The 16,001-nt window shown below is 39.7% G+C and overlaps 1 protein-coding gene across 3 annotated transcripts; it reads left to right on the top strand.

Moving 5' to 3' along the window:
* On the top strand, window positions 1-9,274 carry NPY5R (neuropeptide Y receptor Y5). 3 transcript variants are annotated; one of them, XM_071807740.1, is made up of 4 exons: window positions 1-155; window positions 4,246-4,377; window positions 6,024-6,198; window positions 6,715-9,274. In XM_071807740.1, the coding sequence occupies exon 4, from the start codon at window positions 6,724-6,726 to the stop codon at window positions 8,053-8,055; it is 1,332 nt and encodes a 443-aa protein (XP_071663841.1). In that variant the 5' UTR covers window positions 1-155; window positions 4,246-4,377; window positions 6,024-6,198; window positions 6,715-6,723; the 3' UTR covers window positions 8,056-9,274. The 3 variants fall into 3 exon arrangements, with proteins under 3 accessions (XP_071663841.1, XP_065693394.2, XP_065693395.2); XM_065837322.2 differs by having other exon boundaries at window positions 1-283; XM_065837323.2 differs by having other exon boundaries at window positions 1-283; window positions 6,712-9,274.
* Window positions 9,275-16,001: the final 6,727 nt, after the last annotated feature.

Raw genomic sequence — 16,001 nt, 5'->3', positions numbered from 1 at the left:
CGAGCGGCGAGCACGGCGGCCGGAACCGGCGGCGGCATCCCGCCCCGGGGCCTCCGCAGCGCCGACGGAAGGTGTGCCGCCAGGCAGCTGGGGAGATGCGCGCTTCTCCCTGCTCCCGGGGAGCCGCGCTCTCTCCACCGCGGCCCGGGCCGGAGGTATGAGCGCAGCCTGGAGCTGCTCGCTTCGCAAAGCGCTACGCACCCGCGCTACGCACCGCGGCACTTTCCGCCTACCACCGCCGCGAAACCCCGGGTCGCCCGTGGGAGGCGGGAGACGCGCGCAGGTAACGGTCCGGGAGGCGCGGAGCCGCCGCGCAGGGAGATCCGCGGCGGGACTCAGCTGCTCTCGCGGGGCGGCTGCGCAAGTTTGCGCGGGGCAAATGCGCGGTAGTCGTGGGGTTTCGCTTCAGCTGCGGGGAGGGGTGGTTGCCGCGTCTCCTGCGAGGGCCGGCCCCGCCTGTCCCCAGTTCCAGTCGCGGCGGCTGCGGGGACCCCGGGGCTCCTGCCTGTGGACGGACGGGTGTGTGGTTTGGGACGCAGAGCGGTGCGGGGCGCACAATGCAAAGTGATTCTCTGGCGAGGTGTAGAAGGGCAAAATTAACGGCCCTTCCCGTTTTGAGGAGTTGTGTTTGGTTTTTTTCCCATTGCAAGCCGGGAGCTGCCGTGCTCCGTGGCGTAAGATGTAGTAGTGCATTTCAAGTTTTCTGTTCTGATCTACAAATACCTCATTGTATTGCATAACATGTCCTTGGAGCTGGAGAAATAATCTAATTAGTTGGCTTTTGCTTATTTTGGAAAGCGATATTCCTGTTTTCCAGGGTAATGTTGCATTTCTTTTAGTTAGGCACATGAAGACGCATACCACTAACATGCACGCAAATCCATTTTGCTGGATTTATGAAGTAATCTTAATTCTCACAGGTTCTTGACTAGTTTTTGTTGTTGCCTATAGTCATATTTGAAGCAGCAGCATTTCATCTTTGGCTTGTGTTGTGCATACGACTCTTCAGTGGTTTCTGGTTTTCGCTCAAACGTTATCTCAGTTTTTAATGATGTGAGGGCATCATTTCTCAAGTAGCTCAGTGCTTTCTTTAAGCTTAGGTGGTCAGGCACTTACAGCCTGTCATTAACTCTTTGTGGAGAAGTTTTAAGACTTCCTCTGACTTTGTTTTCTGTACAGCCCTGATACCACTCCACTATTACAGGGGCAGAAAGGCTGTATTTCTTAGAGAGTTTTCACATTTTGCTTCCTTTCTATATGTGTTTGTCTTTATTTGGTTTTAAGTTAGAAAAAGGTCTCCTAAGATTGTGAATTGTTCACAGCTGTAAAGATAAATTGTCCTGTATAGGCACTGTTATACAGACTGAACTGACTATACTATACAGGCAACTAGCCAGTCAGAGTCAACAGATACTAATATTGTAGGATATAAGTTTTTATCCATTAATAAACCTTAGTATAAGTATCTCATCTAATAGAAGGATGATTTTCTGAAAAGAAAAAAAAAGTCTTCAGAGGAGGATGATTGCCAGCCTAACCTTTGTGTTCTTGAAAATTTCCCCTTAAATGTGTAGAGAAAGAGAAATATATGGCCTATTCACTTTCCTAAATTATGATTTATGGATATTGTATTTTAAATACTAGCCTTAAGTGGAATAATGAAAGAAATTATAATGTTTTAAACGTACTAAACTAGCATATTTTACGTTATGTGGTACCTCTAACTCAGCTAAACCGGAATAATGGTTTAAGTTCTCCTTTTTGCTCTCAGGCCTTAGAACAACTGCAACTGAAAACTCCTCTGAAGCATGGTTTTGGTGAAAATAAGTCGCAGTGTTCAGAGAGTCACAATGAGGTATATCATAGATTAATGTGATTTAAGGAGGTGTTACTTGAAATCTTTTGAGATCATGGTACACCAAGTGTCGTAAAATACATTTTACTGTAAAAGGTGACCACAAATACTCATTGCATTTAAAGTTAACTGCATTCAATTCTTACAGTAAATATGCAAATCCATTCTGGATCCTACCATGAAACTGCAGTCCCTCCTGCCTTGTGCAGTCTAGCCTCCTGTCTCAAGCATCCCATTGAAACTAAAGGAAACATAAGCAAACCCAAACCCACTTCAAGCTCATAGGGTGTGAGCTCATGCAGGTACAGCTGAGCACAGTCTCAGGGAGTGTATGCAGACCAGGAATAACAGAAAAGGGACCTCATTTGCTTGGCTGATTGATACAGGAGATGAAAGAGATCCAACTTTTGGAGCTGACAGGTAGAAAATCTCCGTCAGGTACCTTCAGATTGATTAAATTTGGTCTTGAAAACAGGCACAAAACCACCCTGGTGCTGTGGTGCATTCACTTTAGAAATACACTTCAAATAGGAGGAGAAGGTTTATGGAAGAAGCTAATTATTTAATTCCATTACCCACAGTGGGATTTTCAGGAATCATTTCCCTGAAAGCTCTGGCCATGTGCTGCACAATCGACAGAGGGAGAATGAGCATATCTCCAAAAATAGAAATTGCTTTTAAAACAAAGCAGGAAGATAAATGCCAATAAGTGCAGACAGCCCTATGAAATCAGTGGTATGCTAATATGAGTTTGGAAACTGAAGATCAGTAATACGGGAGGAAGACTTTCATTTCCATCCTTACTGCCAGTGGCACTCAAGCTGAGAGAGCACCTGGTTCCTTTTGAGCAGGAGAGGAAGCTTAGAGAGCAAGAGATCCACTTGGTGGCTTTTGAAATCTTGGGGAGAAGTCTGCTTTCATTTCATACATCCAAAATGAAAAGAAAATCTCTTTGGGCATGTTGCAGTTGGAACTCCTGTCAGCACAGCAGTTCTCTGTTGAAAACAGCAGCTTATAGTTCTATTGCCTCTGTCTTTCTGTCACTCTGAAACTGTGATTAGAGGGAGATGGTGCAGAAGTGGTTGCAGTGCACCACGACTCCTGTGGTGCCTCGAGTGTCCAGCCAGGGCCTGACCAGAGCATGTTGTGGCTTCTTCCTGTGCTCCTTCCTCATGCAAATCAGGACCTGTGGTAGGGGAGATGGTGCCTGCTCAGTTCTCTCCCAAGGTGGCCACAGCACAGGGGAGATGGAGCTGGAGAACCTATGCTGGACTTCAGAGGCACTCCTGCTAAGCTTCTTCAATATTGATGTGTCTCAACAAAATAGATTTACTTCAGCAAAACCAGCATATTCACTTTTTGTTTTTAAAGAATTCTATTAAAAACTTGCTGAGCAACTCTGCTAAAGCTGTACTTCAAGAACTTCACATGAAGGTGTAGAAATCCACAGAACCTGGCAACAATCTTTGAATTACATTTGTTGGAAGAATGCAGTACACATTTATTTAATAAACATATTCCAATATAACAACACATACAATTTTGGTCTTTGGCCCTAGTCTTAACATTACCTGTATGGAATACAAATTTCTACAAGAGAAAATAATTATAGTGCATCTGACTTGAGAGTCTCCTCATTTTCAGTCACCCAAAGCTGAAAGTGGTGGAAGGAAATAACAGGGACACCGCTGGATTTTTTTCAATTCTCTTCATAGAATCCAGTGATTAAGACTAAGCAGAAATTAATACAGATTTTGGATCTTAGCATGTAACTGAAATGGAATGGACTAACTAGAGATTCTTTTCTGCCAGTAGGGATGCATGGTTTTTCTCCACTCACTGATGAACCTGTGGCCTATGATCAACCTTTTTAATGACAGCAAATATCACCAAAATGTCTAGGGAGAAAGCTGCAGTTTTGGTACAGGCATCAACAAAACTTTTGCATGTACATACCTGCTGTTAAAACTTAAGTATTGGTGTTCATTGCTACTATTCAGTATGACCTTCAAACATATATGACCATGTGTGGAAATTTAACTGTTACTGAAAATACCTGTAGATATTCTAAAAGCAATCCTAACCTACATGTTTCTGAGAGATAAACAACATTTGCAGTTTGTTTCTTCTTTACAGGTTAGTCCTTTAACCTTCTGTCAGTTAAAATAGAAACTATACATAATAAATGAAAAGGTAATTCCGTCAGTCATCATCACTTTGAGAGCATTGTAAGAGTTTCTGAGCTTTTTTTGAATCCCAAGATGTTACTGGATTACCTTCTCTCTTTCTTACTAGTCTGCTTATTCTCAGCCAAGAACTGGTTGGTAAGTAACCAAGATTTGGACAGATTCAGCTCTTGAGTAAAGTTTCATTTCCCTTTCTCCTGATAGGTTTCAGACCTGCTATCAGGCAATGGGATGCTCAATTCATAACGTTCTCTTAATCTGTGCAAGATATAAACTGGAAAAGGGAAGCATCCAAGAGAAAAGAAAATTGCCCAGAATTTTGCTAATGGATTTTCAGTAAGTCCTCAGTTATATGCAGAGACTTTTTCCTACACACTTCTCAGCTAAGGTGAATGTGGTAGTACAAAGACAATGAAATATTCACCCTGAAAAAATTAGGCAGATAATATTTCATACTGAAATGCAATGTAGAGTTGAAATGGCTTTCATGAATAAAAAGAGACTCTGTGGATTACAGATGTGTGCACACACTTAAGTCTGTGGAAACATCAGTCATAGCAAAACCCATAATTCCTTCATGCTGAACAAAGGGAAAAAAATGATACAAGTATGACATAACAGGGTCATAATTCCATAAGCTTGAGGTAGAGGAACATATTTCATCCAGGGCAGAGCCCTGCTGTGGTTTTCTCAGCCGAAAACTATCTTGAGTCATATTTAGAGAATAGACATTTCAGTTGATTTTGGAAGTCATTGTCATCTGCAGATCATACTGTTTTCAGATGATTGCTACCAACTCAGAGAAATGAACTCAGACAAATTAAGTAAACTGTTTACTTCTTTAGCTAATAGATGTATAAAGAGAAGCCCACCAAAATGAAAACTTCTGAAAATATCAATGTAGAAATATAGATTGGATAACTCACAGAATCTCTAGTCTGCCCCTTTAAAGTTGGTCTAAAGCAGGGGTATCAAACTCATTCTCACCGAGGGCCACATCGGCCTCACGGTTGCCGCCAGTGTGGCCCTCGGTGAAAATGAGTTTGATACCCCTGGTCTAGAGGCAAGGGTAGTCTCAGACAGTGTTGCTTGCCTTCTATATGTTTTTTCACCATTTCCCTAGAGACTGGGAAAAAATAAACAGAAATAATTTGCATTAATGACACCCTGCTCATACACACGCAGTTATAATACTAAGATTATCTAAATTCACAGATGCAATTCTAACTTCTATTTTAGCTATTCTTAAAAAGCACTTTAACTCAACATTGCAAGAAGTTAGCAAAGCTTGGTTCTTTTCACCTCTTCACAACACATTCGTGAAGAAACAAAAACTTGCAATCTTTATTAATTTTTTTAAAAATAGGTATTTCTAATCTTATATGAGGGACCTTCACATCACAACATGCTGTAAGTGAATGTTCTGAGGCTGTTTTATGGTTCAAGTTTCCATATGACACCTGACAGTAGGAATGCACATATTGTGATGGGAAGGAAGGAGGACATCTGCGCGTGTACAGGAAACTGATCATAATATTATTGCACTTTGAAGAAGTCAGCATGATATAGCCCACTGAGAATAGCTACATTCTTGAAGAGCCCTCCCTTTTTTAGTTGACAGGTTTAGCCTTCTGCTCAATTTTACGTATGTTTTGGCTTTGTTTAGTCTTGCCTAAGATTTCTAAACATTAAACAATTTTATACAGGATCTTGGCACTTTGGGAAATTTTTACTTGGAAACTTTAGTACATGCAGGTGTTAAGGGTAAACTGGAATTTAAACTGAATTCTCTTTCTGTTTCTTCTAAAGTGAAAACTAATACATGAAGATTCTGTAGGCAGAATAACTTTGTGCTGTGCTAGGTTTTAATGTGCAATGTCTCTGTGCTGAATAGTTAGATGTTTCAAATGTTTGTGTGGGGTTTGCTTCCATTTAACACTGTCCTTTCTATATTACATCCAATTACTGTGGATGTTTTGTAGGTACTTTTCCCTTCTACTTGAGCAATGGTTAAAATATGTTCAACACTTAACAGAAGATGGTTTGCATATGCACCACATTGGGAATTCCATCTTGGATCACTGACAGTGGATCTCCTTATAAACTGATGCTTTTTGAAAGCTCTCACCTATTTTGTGTCAGTGTTCTACTAGCAAGGTAAGAAGTACTACTGCAGCTGTTAGCATATGTCAAAACATCATATATTTTCAGGTGCTCTCATTATAATTTGCTGTCATGTTATGATGAGGTACATGCCCAAATGGTGATTGTAATTTCCTTACTCATATCAATGAGGTGTTATTCACATGAGTAATCTCACAGACTCTAAACTGGTTGCTTTCGTAGCTAAGTGCTCCCTCATGCAAAGGCTGACAATATGGTCTATAGCAAAGCATAGTTGAAAACCAGCTTTGTAATGCAGAACCTTAAATTGTCATCATCCCATGTGAGCAGCCAGATAGGAGGCTTAGGTGTCCTGAATGCCACATGATAAAACCTACAAAACTAATTTGTATTGACTTGAAATTATGCAGGATCTGCCTCACAGTAGAATATCATCACTATTAATTTATTAAGGTGATACAAGGTAAATTTCTGTTCCTTTACATTTTGATTAACAGCAGTATCATTCTTCCTGCAGATGCTAACTACTGTTCTTCTCGTTCTAAGCAGGACTGTAAAATGGATTTAGGATTCAAAGACCATAACAACAGGACACCTACCAAGAACACCTCTGCTACTACAAAGAATTTTTCTGTCTGGGAAGACTATAAGAGTAGTGTTGATGACATACAGTATTTTCTTATTGGTCTTTACACGCTTATAAGTCTGGCTGGCTTTATGGGAAATCTGCTTATACTAATGGCTCTGCTAAAGCGCAAGCAGAAGTCAATAATAAACATTCTTATTGGTAACTTGGCCTTTTCTGACATCTTAGTTGTGCTGTTTTGTTCACCTTTCACACTGACATCTGTCCTGCTTGACCAGTGGATGTTTGGCACTATCATGTGCCATGTAATGCCCTTCCTCCAGTGTGCATCAGTTCTAGTTTCAACTTTGATGTTAATATCTATTGCTGCAGTCAGGTACCGTATGATAAAATACCCCCTTTCTAGCAATTTAACAGCAAAACAAGGCTATTTTTTAATAGTAACCATTTGGGCCATTGGCTTTGCCATTTGCTCCCCTCTGCCAGTTTTCCACAAAATTGTTGACCTCAGCAAAACTCTGAATTTAGAGCTACTGGAGAACAGGCTCTTGTGTATTGAGTCATGGCCTTCTGATTCCTACAGAATCGCCTTTACGATAGCCTTATTGTTCATACAATATATATTGCCGATGGTGTGTTTAACCGCTAGTCACACCAGTGTCTGCAGGAGCATAGGTGCCAGACTGTCAACCAAGGAAAACAAGTTTGAAGAAAAGGAGATGATAAACCTAACCCTTCACGCCTCTAAGAGTACCAGCACGCAGGTGCAGCCCTCCAGCCATTCCAGATGGAGCTGCACCTTTGGCAGAAAGCACCACAGAAGATACAGTAAAAAGACTTCGAGTGTGATGCCAGCTATTTCAAGGCACCATCAGGATACTCATCCCAGAGACCTCCCAGAATCCTCTGGTACAGAAAAAAGCCAGCTCTCTTCCTCCAGTAAATTCATCCCTGGAATACCGATCTGTTTTGAGATGAAACCAGAAGAAAATACAGAGATCCAGGACATGATTACGGTATCCCGATCCATCATCAGAATTAAGACAAGATCTAGGAGAGTTTTTTGCAGGCTGACACTACTAATCCTAGTATTTGGTTTCAGTTGGATGCCTCTTCACCTTTTCCACATCGTGACAGATTTTAATGCCACTCTCATTTCTAACAGACATTTTAAATTAGTATATTGCATATGCCATTTACTGGGTATGATGTCCTGCTGCTTGAATCCCATCCTCTATGGGTTCCTTAACAACAGCATAAAAGCAGATTTACTGTCTCTTATTCCATGCTGCCAAATACCATGATTTTATGCGCCCTAAGATAAAATAAACAGATTTGGCTTTCAAGCCTACTGATGTGTAAAAGCTAAATTAGTTCAGTTTAGTTAGTCTGACTTGGTTGTGATTAGTAGCATTTTGTGTGAATGAATAGTTCTATGGCTGCATGTATTTCTTGCATTGACGGAAGTATATACATATAGTGTAATATTCTATCTGTTGCACATAGGAAATCATGCCCTTTGTACAAAACAAGAATACCATTTTCATTACCTGAAATATTGGCAGTCTGTATTGTGGAATTATACAGAATATATGAGTAATAAATGAAAGACAGACTGCTTAAATGTATCAGTATTAACTCTCATAAAACTGTAATAAAATACATGCCATTTACTAAATAACTACTGTTGAGACTATTTCAGTGCCAACTTTGACTGTTTTCTTAGTTAATTCTAGATGTGATGGGAAGAATATTTTCCTTAGTTCTTTGACTGATACTTTGCAGTATCTTTGCAAGATGCTTTGCTGCTGGTTCCGAGATTGCCTTATTCCCTGGAGTAGGTTCTGGGTCGCTGTTGTTGTCTGAATTGTTTCCATCTCACTGTGTTTATCCAGTACAACCTAACTCTGATTTCTTTAGCGAATTTTTACTCTGGCTTGTCATTTTATCTAGTTTTCAGCCAGGCCTGAACTTATCTATAGTTATGCCTTTGTTCAGTGATTACCCCCCTGAACATAAAACGTGCTTCTGATCAGAGTGAGTCTTCATTACCTAAGTAAGTGGTAGTGGAAAGACAAAGAATATGGAAAGGCAGCAGGATTTTTTCTTTTTCGTTGCCAAAATGCAAAAGCTTACAGCACTTCATTAGAGCTGACCCATTTGCTTTGGAGAGCTGCAGCAGCTTTCAGATAAACATGCGTGCGTATGCCTTTTTCACACACGCAAGCGTGCACACACACGCCCGTGCACTTTCTGCATCTCCCCCTCTCTCCTTTTTAACCAGACCAGTACTTTTCCTTCCAAATTCAAATCACATGCATTTTCCCTAAGGAAGTCATATTATATTTCATAGCACAAATGCAAAGAGTCTGTCTTTCTTTCTTTCTTTCTTTCTGTCTTTCTGTCTTTCTGTCTTTCTGTCTTTCTTTCTGTCTTTCTTTCTTTCTGTCTTTCTGTCTTTCTTTCTGTCTTTCTTTCTTTCCTTCCCTCCTGGATGACTCTGACTTAATAACCCACCTCTACCCTCAGGATTCAGTAAATGTACAAAGCCTCTGCCCTGAGTTTTAAGCTGTAAAACTTCTCCCCAGGTCTAGCTGGTGATTATTTCCTTTTTTTCCATTAAGGTTTCTAAACCAATAGGCTTTTTTACATAGCCTTTCCAGGGTGAGAAAAAAAAGTTATTGTTTTTATAAATGGGTGAATGGGTGCATTTTTTTGCCCTGAAATACTTCCCTTCCAGTTACACTTCAACAGTGAAAGCTGTTCTTTTATTTTGAGGAATTGTCAAATTATTTTTATCACAATGTTACATTTCTGAGACCTTTTCTCCCCAAGCCATTATCTGCTAAGGAGTTTATTACATACCAGTGGTAATATCTTTGCTTCTATCATTAAGGTATTTCCCTGAAGTCTAGTTCCCAGTAACCCATTGTTCTTTGTTTTCACTGGTGATATACTTTCACAGTTTCTTCCTGGACACTGACTATTGCATTTTGCAGATTATTATCTCCTAAAAGCCTGCAGTCTGTCATTTTATAGAGTGCAATTGGTATAGAATTCAGAATATTGGAATAATAGATTTTAAAATAGATTTTAAAAAGTTTTAAATAGCTTAATTTTAAAATATTTACAGCTAATCATGGTAGATAAACTTAGAAAAAAAATTAGCTAAATCCACAGCCAGAAGACAATTGTATAGTTTTACAGAAGTTACAGCAGTTTATACCCTACCTATACCTACATATTTTTATGTCATTGTAATGTATCATTTAACCCTATTTATACCATGTGATGCAACCAAGTAGTATAAAAGGATAAGAAAGGAGTCGCATTGTTTCAGCTTGAAATATTCCTTCCAGCTTTTTTTTCTTATTGATTTACTGTTATCTTCCTTCCTACTTGCTGTTTATTTTCTCTTCCTTCTTTTCTTTATGTACTTTCAGAATTTCAACCATTTTCAACTCCTACATTTAGGATTGTCATTTAAATATATAATAACGGTTTATTCAGTAATTACTCTGTTCAGATAAAATTCTACTCACTTTCACTGTATGTGACACACAGAATCATGCTAGGACTTGAATAAGGCCTTCCTCTAGTTTCTGAAATGTACAAAATCTGTACACTGATGATATTATATGAGCCCTATCCATTTTCCTGGATAGAGTCAGTAGCTGTGCTCCCTCCACTATGTCGATCAAAGCAGAATGAATTGCAGTGTGGTAACAGAGAGTTAAATCAAGACAGCTACTGAACTTCTTATATCCTCTGCCATCTAAATCTGTCTTCTGTTCTTTAAGATGATCAGTGGTGGAGAATGTGTATTTTCTTTTTATTTATAGAGAAAACATCAACATTATGTTTTGGCATCTCCAAACTGTCACTGTCTTTCCCCTGAAATGTTAAATAAAAACAAAATAATGTTCCACCTTCCACCTTCCTTCCAACAGCCAGTGTAACTTGGTCCCAGTACCAGTAAGGAATATATCAGAAGCAGACAGGAGCAGTAGCAAGGGAAATGAAGCAGAAGGCAATTCCTATAAGAGTAACTTCTATGAGTGTGAGAGAAAACAACTGAACCATCCATTTAAGTTTTCCTGGTATGTAACATAAAAAAAAAAAAAAAAATTCAAAACACAAGGATCCCTCCAGCACATGCTTGTTGAGAAGACCTCATCTAGTTTGAGCTGCAACAGATGCTTCTATGGGTTTCATGTGCAACAGTGACTGGCAGTGTGATCTTGTCTCCATTACGTATGTCAGTATATCCAGGGAAGATTAATCTCACCACATTATCCAATGGCATTATATCATTCTCATACGTATACAGGCATATGTACAGGTACAGACATAGATATATACACTTCCTAGAAAACAAGGCACGTTAAAATGTTTTGTCAAGTAGCATATTTAATCAACTCCAGGCCAGCTAAACTACTATGTGTCAGTTCCTTCTGTAACTAAAAATCTAAATAATGGGGAACATAGGATTGTTGTATTGACAGTATTTGCTAAATGCAATCAACAGGTGCCAGTTGCAGAGACATCTATCCATTGGAGTTAGAAGAATGAAGTATTGTAGCGGAATGGTGATAACTTTCTATTAATTAAAAAAAAAAAAAAATTATAAAAGACCCTCTCAGACAGATGGTCATTATGTATGATGAATGTCAAAATTCTTATGATGACTTGTATGAGGAAGATAAATGTTGGGATTTTTTTTCAGTTCTACAAAATACCATTGACAAAGTTGACTTTTTGTAAATGTCAAAGATCAAATGTTAATCGCTGGCCTTTGTCCCTCGTCTTTCAGTGGAGAAGAAACAGATGCTCATTAAGAAGTGCTGGCATGGCAGGGTCACTGCTGAGCCAGTATATGGGGATATAGCGGAAGATTTGGTGAGGAGGTTAGTTAAATGTAAATACGCTCAAGTGACTTGCACCTGTCTGTAGAAAAAGCACATACATCACACTAATTGTTTTACTGACCTTATGTGCTTGATGAGTAGAAGCTCTGTGTTAGATAACATAAACCTGGGAGAAACTCTGGGCACCTTATCACTATGTCTGAGATTCCTGCTTTGTTGTGAGAAAGAGCGGGAGGCTGCGCCTGCCTGAAGCCTCGAAATACAGGCGAGCTCAGCAGGCCCAGCGATCTTCCAGCAGGGCTGAACTGACCAGCGCCTGCATCCCTGCCTGTGTCACCTCTGCCTGGGAGCTTAGGTCTGGCTTCGGAGATGCCCCAGTAGAGAGGTAACTAAAATAAAAGTTGCTCTTTGCAAATGCATTCGGGGCCTCTGGCTCTTCTTGCGATGTGCCTGTGTATGTGTACACAGCCAGCCAGGCCAGTGGGGCTGACAGCGCCAGGAGCTCAGTATGGGCCAACACTGGAGTATATTTATTTAGACTGTGGGGAAGATGTTGGAGTCTCTGTGGTTCTCAATAGTGCCATGGCAACAGTGGCTGAGATCAGATGCATATGGCTCACATAGGTCTAGAGCAGCTGTAAGCAGAGCAGACAGTGCAGGGTCTCTGCCTGGGCTTGGGCAGCCGGGGCACCGTGTCCCAGGCAGATGCCCAACTGGGGGAGAGCCAGCCCTGGGCAGGGCTGTGGGCAGGGAGGGCAGGCAGCAGGGACAGAGCAGGAGAGGAAAACCACATTGCCCCTGTATTGGCTGGTGGTTGGAGCCTGTTCCTGGAGGCTGGAAATTCTCATGGCAAAGTGTTTCCATCTCAGCAGTGCGAAAGGAATAAAAAAACGCCATCCACTGATCTGAAGATGTGTGAGAACCGAGAAGAAGAGCACAGCCAGGAAGAGAAGTATCTGCTCCTAGTCATGCTGAGATAGGCTCCCACTCTCCTTTTGAGAAGTACAGGACAAGTGGCATGGATAACTTCCCTACGGAAAAATTACTAACAGATCAAAAAGCCCTTCTGTAATCCATAGTGGTCTGTTGACTATCATGTCACTCTGAAAAAAAAAAAAAATCAATAATTTTCTTACAGTAGTCCTGATACTTTTCTGTGCAGCATACAAGATAAAAAGTATTAAACAACATAGTCTTCAGAAATTCATGCTTTGTAAATACTGTTGGGTTTAGAAATTCAGCCTTTGATTTTGATGAAAGCCAAATTATGCCTATACTATTTGCAATAAAAAGTCCTAGCCAGAAAATATATTTATACAGTCTGGAACTGTCTTAGGGCCACTGACAGGACTCTGGTCCAAGACAAAGCTCTTCTTTCTTTCCCCCACAGAACTGCAATAATGGTATAAAGTCATAATCTTCATGGAAGACCTTTATAAAGACTATTAGGTAAATTTCTGAACAATTTTTGACCATGATGGTCTATGATCTCTGAGATCAGGCTTGGTTTTCTGTTTAATGTCTTTTCATATACTGTTGAATCCAGAAAAGCAATATTTTCTAAGGCATGTAACGTGCAGTATGCAATGAAGTTTCCTGAAGTTGCTTGGGTTTGATCCAACAGTATATATTTTTATTAGAGTTATATGTTTAATTGGTTGAAAGTTGCCTTTTCACTGAAGGTAGGCAGAGCTGCTGTCACTGTTCATACTCAGTTAAAGTGACTTTTTACAGGAAGGAAAATGAAAGACAGCAAGTGAAATAAAAGCGTGCCCACACTAAAACTCCCTAGCCATTTTATGCCAGCAACAAAGGAATCCATCAAAGCCAGATGCTTCTCAAGTATCTGCCAGGGACAACGAGCTTCTGACACTACCATTGAACATTGCTAATCCCACATGTAGCCAGGGAGCCTATTGCAAATTTTTGAAGTAATAGCTAATAAATGAGCTAATGATTAGCTAATAAATGAGTAATAGCTAATAAGTGAGCATAGATACACGTGCCCCTTCCCCTTTCAAAATGTTTCTATAATGTAAAAGCATTTTCTTTCCAACCTTGTGATATGGATAGTTTTGCCTGTGATCACTCATAATGCATCATCCTGTGCCATTAAGACAATCTGTGCCATCGTTCTAGGGCATGATGCTATCCACATGCCAGTGAGTCTTAACACAGCACCTGTTTTTAAATCTCTGCAAGCTCAGAGATACTGGTGACATCTGCTCTACTCCAAAGGTTACCATGATCTCCTGGCCTCCTTATTAATCTATGTCTCATTAAACACAATGAAAAAAAGAATAAAAAGCCTAATACAGTATGTCCTTGGTAAAAATAGTCTTACTGATTCTGACACAAACTTTGTAAAAAACCTGATTTCCTGAGAAAGAATATCACTACAGACAGGAAGATGTGGTCACAGTGTTTTTCAAAAAGCTAAACTGTGCATTAAGGGTAAAACTAGGATCATTGCTATAAATACAGTATAACTATACAAATCAGATTTCTATTAATCTTGTTTGCTTTTGAAAATAAAATTTTGTTAAATATTTGAAAGTTATGAAATTACTTCCTTACCTACTAATATTAGGAAATATTGTAAAAGAAGACAGTGTTACAATCCAAATCTACATATGAATGCTTCGTTTTGCCCTTGTAGTCACATTAAGATGATCCTTTTAATAATAAGGCTTAAAAATACTCCTACGGGAAATTATCAGAATAATGATTTAACATTCAAGACTAAAGTACGTTGGCCTCGCTCTTATATCCAGTTAAATAAATGTTTGCTTTGTCTTAGCAGGAGAAGGCTTATGTCTATATTACTTGAATGCCACATTAATTGGACATTTTTCAGCAGGAAACATTTATTACTGTCACTGTGAACAAAATGATGTACAAAAGGATTTTAAGGGCACTCCTGGTACAAACTTTCTTCAGAGGACTAACCTGGTGTTAAGCAAGCAGTTTTTCATCTTTTCAGACTCAGTTGGAACCACAAAGACACAAAACCCATTTAATGGTAGACCACAAGACCACTAATTATAATTTTAATTATAAATCTGTGGGGGTTTTTTTTATTTGGTTTTTGGTTTTGTGTGGGTTTTGTTTGTTTTAATGAGGAGAAAAATGGCTAAGCAAGGAGATAAGTAAAGCCATCCTTACTACAAGTAATCTTAATGCCTCTTTGTACTTTATGTCCAGATTTACTTATGTTGAACAAGATGTTAAGTTTTACTCTGTTTTGACTGCTAGTTATTCCCTTGGCTTTATGAGACTCTTCACTAAATTAGGGTTCATTTAGTGTTCATAAGGATTTTGGCCTCCCGGCCTAAGGATTAAGAAACTGCTTGAGAGGTCAGAATGCAGTCTAAATCTTTACTTTCTGTTGTGTTAGTGTTTGGGGTGGTTTTTTTTGTTTGTTTGTTTGTTTTTGTTTTGGTTTGATTTTGATGGTGTTAGCACAAGTGGGAAAAGCACAAGCTGTTTACTGCAGGAAAATTAAACTCATTTTTATGTAACTACTGGGACCCAATATAGGCAGAACAATTACAATTTTTTTAAGACTCCATCAGTTCCAACACACATCTCATAAAGGTAATTGTTTGAATCCTTGATGATGCATTATCTCAATTAATATCCTGGAGTACAAGAGCACATTTCAGAGAGCACAGCCTCATCTGATCCTCACTGCAAATCATAACAGGTGAAGTTCAGAACTTCATTCCTACTGCAGAACCAAATTGCAATATGCTCTAATTGAGGGTGTGTCTTAAGATCATTCAGGGATTGAAACTCATTCAGGGCACAGTTGATCTCTTACTGGTTTTGTGGGACTCCGTTCATCAGAAAAGCTGCTCCAAGGCAATTTACGTCAGACAAATTACAGTTAGTTCCCAGAAGCTCTCTCTGGGACACATAACACTGATCTCCACCTTGCACATCATCACACCTGCAGTCAGCGGGGGCCCTCAAGTGCCATTCCATTCCCAGAAGAGGCAAGATGACTGAAAAAAGCAGTGAATGAGACTGCAGACTCTATGGTACTTGTTTTCCCTCTTGATCTGAAGCAGTCTAAAATTGGAGACCTTCCAGAAAGTTGTGGAAGACACCTGTGTGAGACTTTTTGGAGAGAGAATGAGGAATCACTTCCCAGAGATGAAGTGGAATGAAGGAATCTATCTGCACAGCTGATTAGGGCCTTACTAATAGTATGGCAAAAAAATTAGACAGTTGGATATGGTTAATTTATTTTCTTCTACTAAGATAAATTTATTTTACCTCACTGGAGGTAGACTCTGGTATGTGCTCTGACCCAAGCAACTTCACATCATACTACAGCTCCAACAACAAACTACCCTTTGCTATTAAGGTATTGCCTC

Source organism: Patagioenas fasciata, chromosome 4 (assembly GCF_037038585.1).
Source record: "Patagioenas fasciata isolate bPatFas1 chromosome 4, bPatFas1.hap1, whole genome shotgun sequence".
In the NCBI taxonomy this organism is placed as follows: domain Eukaryota; kingdom Metazoa; phylum Chordata; class Aves; order Columbiformes; family Columbidae; genus Patagioenas; species Patagioenas fasciata.
Note: the sequence above shows the minus strand (reverse complement) of the source record. Positions and strands in the feature narration are given on the sequence as shown.

Excerpts from the sequence above, each read along its gene's own strand:
- NPY5R (XM_071807740.1), top strand. The coding sequence starts at position 6,724 with ATGGATTTAGGATTCAAAGACCATAACAACAGGACACCTACCAAGAAC.